Raw genomic sequence first — 5,715 nt, forward strand, 5'->3', positions numbered from 1 at the left:
TGTATTTTCTTTCAATTAAATATTTATATCTTCCGGCTTGCAAAAAATAATCAATTAATCTTATGATAGCTATTCTTATTTTTTCTCATCCTCCTAATTTATTTGAGCATATCTGTATTGATTCTCACAAAAATATCCTAACCGGTGGTCATTCAACGTTGAGTTTATCACACAAAAGTCACTTTTCTAGATTTTTACGTTAAAGTGGTCCAACTTAAAGTCTACCGTACAAAAAAATGCTTTTCCCATTTCTTCGTTACGCAAAAGTTATCCAACTTAAAGTTTATCACACTAAAAAATACTTTTCTATTTTTTGTTACGTAAAAGTCATCCAACTTAAAGTTTATCACACAAAATTATTTGTTTATCTTTTATTGGGAGTGGCCTTGGTGGAAGACAAGATGAGGGAAGCGAGACTGAGATGGTTTGGGCATGTGAAGAGGAGAGACATAGATACCCCAGTGCGGAGGTGTGAGAGGTTGGCCATGGATCGTTTCAAAAGAGGAAGGAGTAGGCCGAAGAAGTATTGGGGAGAGGTGATTACTGATTAGACATGACATGACGCAGTTATAGCTTACCGAGGACATGACCTTAGATAAGAGGGTTTGGAGGACCCAGATTAGGGTAGAAGGCTAGTAGATAGTCTCATTATCCTTCCATATTAGTAGTCACATTATCGCACTATAATTTCTTGTGCTTTGATTTCTACTACTATCTGTTATTTCCTATAGTTTGATTATCTTATTTTATCTGTGTCGCTTTCGTTATTTTCATTTCCATATCGCTTTGAATTTCTTGGCCTTATCTGACTTCTGTTTATGCTTTCTATTGAGCCGAGGGTCTTTCGGAAACAACCGTTCTACCTTGGTAGGAGTAAGGTCTGCGTACACTCTACCCTCCCCAGACCCCATGTTTTGGGATTTCACTGGGTTGTTGTTGTTGTTGTTTTATTACATGAATGTCATCCAACTTTTGCCAAGTTAACTAAAAAGTAAATCGCACTTAAATTTTATATTTGATGTCGAAAATATGACATGGCACTCCAAAATAGAAAAGTAACCTTTATGTGTTATTGAATACAAAAGCAAATAAAAAATTCATCTATTATCTATAAGTATTAATGGCGATAACTAATTTATCAAATATGATTATAGTGTAATTTAGTAATATTCTATTATTAGTTAACAATCAATTTAAAGTCCTAGATATTGGATAAAATAAATACTTTACTTCAATATAATCTCTTATTCAATCTTTAAAAACCAAACGTATGAGGTAACGCAATACGTAAGTCCATTAAAATATGATCTAGTAACAACCTAATCATTTTCTATTTTAAATATTTTAGTTTTAATGCGGACAATGCTTACTTTCAATCACAAAGTTAATCCTAGGCAAATAAGGCTACTGGTTGGGTATCTCCTTATTTGAACGTGATAGTAAAACTCTTTAATTAATTAGTTTCGGATTAAAATTCAGAAGTAGTATTTGTTTTAAATTCTAATTTCAATTATGATATTTTCTGTTTACCAAAATAGCCAAGACAAATATGGTAGAATTAGACTAAAAGGGTATATAAGTTGTTCAATATATCAGGGATATTTAGGTCAACCAACATTTATATTCATACTTTTATATAATATATATATATATATATATATATATATATATATATATATATATATATATAAAGTTCATATATTATTCAGGGACTACATTTTATGGTCTATAAAGCACTTTTAAGGATCATATTTCTAGAGCCCGTTTGGATTGGCTTATAAGTTGGTCAAACCAGCTTATAAGACATTTTTAACTTATTTGAGTGTTTGATAAAAAAAACACGTTAAATTAAGTTAAAAAGTGCTTAAAATAAGCCAAAATCAAGAAGTTGCTCAACCCCAACGTATATTTTTTTGGCTTAAGAGCCATTTTGGTTCGACCAACAATTGTACCTTTTATCCATATATTTTTTATTAATTCCAATACTACTCTTACTTCTAAAAACCCTTTAAGCACTTTTATCCAAACACATAACTACTTATTTATAAAATAACTTTCAGCACTTAAAAGTACTTTAAGCACTTATGCTTAAAAGCCACTTTTTTTCAACTAATCCAAACGGGATCCTAGTCCTTAACTTTTTGGAGACCAGAAAAGTGGTCCCAAAGGTGATTTAGGGACCAAAATTTTTCGAGTCGCTAACACACTTTAAGGACCAGTGACTAAATCCTGTCATTATTGACCTTTCGCGGCGAAGCCTATAAGGACGAAAATATCTGGTCGCTATAGACTTTTAGGGACAATTCTTCTGATCGTAATGACCATTTTTCTTTATAGTGAAGCATCAATAGCCTTTAGGACTTTAGCTAGCATGAAAAACAATTGTGTCCAATAATTTTGTAGCTCAATTAGCACTGACTGGACTCGTTGCACTCTCCCTGCATTTGATAGTTTCTTTGCTATCCATGAGGTGATTTTTGCCACAATTTTCTCAATCAAAGCAATCCAGTGAACTAAAGATAACTTTTTGGTAGCTGAGGGTATGCCCAAGTATTTGAATGACAATTCCCCTACTGTGAAACCAAGATGTCGGACAATATGAGCACTCTCTTGTGGTGAGACACCCCCAAAATATACACAGCTCTTTCCCATATTTGCTTGCAGCCTTGAAGCAATGGAAAAAACATTGAAGCAATTATGTAAGGATATAACTGAAGACCGATCACCTCTAGCAAAACATTTATTTAAGTGGTAAGTGATGTAACCATTTTTTTTTTTTAAAATAAATTGTGCTCTAGCAGGCCAGGCTGTTAGAACTTTTTATTAATAAATGCATAATGTATAAAACATTCTATTACAGCATGTCTATAATATGAACTAGCTAATATCAAAAAAAATAAGAGACTATCCTCCAGTTCTATCCTACATGACTAAACTAGTATACCCTTTGTGATCATGTTGAGTCAGCTTTGATGATAGTCCAAATCTGTGCACACACCATATGATTATCCATACATGTAGTATCATTGTTGATTGTCAAGCTGCTGAATCCTCCTTGTTCTAATCCTCAGTTGAGGAAGTTGTGATTTGTCCATATTGAGAATTCTTCTTCCTTCTGATGGCATGAGTATGAAGTCATGTGCTTTGATCTCTGCATGATCCAAAGCTTGATTTGCTAGAAAGTTTGCCAACTTGTTGCCTTCTCTGAAAATATGATTGATCTGTACCTGTACTGTTCTCATGTCCTGTTTGATCTCTTCAATCTGATTTCTCAGTTCCCATGGAGTGATCCATGTATCTTGTAAGATGTTTTGAAGGACAAGGGAATCAGTCTCCAGTTGAACCTGTTGAATGTTGTGTTCTTTGCAGAACTTCAGTGCCTGTTTTATAGCCTTAGCTTCAGCTTCCATGTTTGTTGCTATTCCCATTTGTTGTGCTTCTGCATAAACCAAATCCCCATTGCTATCTCTGATGCAAAATCCATATGAACTGAGCCCAGGATTGCCTCTGCTTGCCCCATCTGTATTGCATTTTAATCTCCTTGAAGGTGGCATTCTCCATACCACCTTAGCATAATAAACTTTTGGTTTATATCTACTAAGGTGCTGATGCATATTTTCCCAATCAACAGACACATTCTACAGCCATGGGAATCTCTTCTTTGTCAGTTGGTGTAGGATATGTTGTACTTGTTGTTTCAGTCTTTAAAAGGTAACTGATCCTCCATGCTTAATGAAGTTTCTTCTCTTCCATAATGACCACATGATCACTGCAGGAATTTCTCTATACCTAGGCTGCAATTTTAGTTTTGTCTCAGCAGACCACCATGCCATGATCATTTGATGTAGACCAACTCCATCTGTAGGAATACCTACACAAGAAGCAAAGAACTTCCATAACTTGACAGTTATGGAAGATGTTATAAATAAGTGACCTACAGTTTCCTCCTTATGCTCCTCACAGCACCAGTATCTTGATGGTATATTGATCATCATCCTTTTCAATATATCATCTGTAGAGATTCTCCCTTTCCACACTCTCCACATGAAAAAGCTTATCTTTATTGGCAACCCTTTCTCCCACATGAACCTATAGTTGGTTTGTTTGCTCTCTCTGTGTCTGATAAACTCCCATGCAGATTTAACTGAGAATCTTCCATTTGTTTCCAACATCCAACATGGTTCATTATCTTCTTCTTCATCTGGTACTTTGATATTATCTTTGATATGCTGAGCCAATTCCTGATCTAGAGTGACTGTTCCATTCACCATTCTTCACAAACTGTCTAACCTCTATTTCTTCTTCTCTAGCAGCATCAGGAATGATATAATATAATGCCCCAAGCCTTGTCCAATTATCATACATTCACGCTCGTATATAATGCCCCAAGCCTAGTGTATGTCACGCTCGTGTATAATGCCCCAAGCCTAGTGTATGTAACCATCCACTAAGTCGTTTTGAGTTTATTTTTATTCTTTTTCCTGAAATACCCTTTCCGTAGTTTTATCTTGATATTTATGACTTGTAAAGATTGGTGATGCAGTTCCCAAGGAAATCGGGTGAGTATCAGAGAAGAAATGGTAAAATCGGAAGTTCTTAAGCTATGAATATAGAGAAGTTTGACTAAAGTCATCATCGGAGGTTAACAAAGCCGAATCAAAGTTTCATCAGTTCCAGGAGGTCCGAAACGTGATTTATGACTTAGACAGGTGGTTGGAACGGATCTTGAGAGGCTCGGAAGTGATTTGTACCTTTGGTTGAGAAAGTAGTTTAGTTAAAAGGATTTAAGTTGACCACAGTCAACATTGGGTCAAGAAGACCCCGGATCGGTGTTTTGAAAGTTCCAACCGGTTTGTATGATGATTTTGGACTTGTCCACAAGTTTTGGGGAGATTTCGATGAGTTTCAAATGGATTTGGGTTATGTCACGCTCGTATTTGATATTTCACCATCGTTTCGTTAGGAATAAAGGGTACCATATTGAGTAAATGAACTCTAAATTGTATTTTTATTGGACCATTAGACCTGTATCGCGATATAGAATCATAGCAAAAAGAATCGTCGAATTTTAAGGTCATGAGAAAGTTATGCCCATTTTAGTGTCGGAGAAAAGTGTTGTGTCTGGTGTGGTCGCGAGTGCGGAAGAAAGTCTGCATCTTCAAAGGTGTTGGTGCAAAAATTGGTCTGCAGATACGAAAATGCAACGTGGCTATCTACAGGTGTGATATTTTGGCCACGGAAGCGCAAAATCGGTGAGTTAAAAATTCAGACTTCGTCCATTTGGTATTTTCATCATATTTTGAGTTCTAGAGCTCCGATTTGAGAGATTTCGCGGCATTCTTCTCGTTTTCAAAAGGGGTAAATATCTAACCTTTATTTTGGTGTTCCCTGTGATTACTTCCATTGGTTATCATTTTATCCGTATTTCAGTTGTAGAAATTGGGGTTTTGAGCCCCAAAGTTTAGAAATGGTAATTCCTTGAATTGGAGGTCGATTCATGATTGGTTTGGTTAATTTTATGAATTTAGAACCTATGGGTTATGGATAAACTGATTTTGCGATAAAATTTCAGTTTTTCCCTTAGGGGCTCAGGGTTACTTTTTTGGGTTCTAAATTAAAGTATAGCAGTATGGGTATTAGTGGAATCGTTTAACCTCGTAAAGTACTATTTTGTCTATATTGAACTTGTTTGGTGAATTAAAAGGTGATGGAGCT

At 35.3% G+C, this 5,715-nt stretch overlaps 1 protein-coding gene across 1 annotated transcript; it reads right to left on the reverse strand.

The window, feature by feature from the left end:
• Nucleotides 1-3,704: 3,704 nt before the first annotated feature.
• Nucleotides 3,705-4,271, reverse strand: LOC132601678 (uncharacterized). The gene has a single exon (XM_060314753.1). It carries the CDS (start codon nucleotides 4,269-4,271, stop codon nucleotides 3,705-3,707), a length of 567 nt encoding a protein of 188 aa, XP_060170736.1.
• Nucleotides 4,272-5,715: the final 1,444 nt, after the last annotated feature.

The sequence above is a fragment of the Lycium barbarum genome, chromosome 7 (assembly GCF_019175385.1).
Source record: "Lycium barbarum isolate Lr01 chromosome 7, ASM1917538v2, whole genome shotgun sequence".
Taxonomy (NCBI): Eukaryota; Viridiplantae; Streptophyta; class Magnoliopsida; order Solanales; family Solanaceae; genus Lycium; species Lycium barbarum.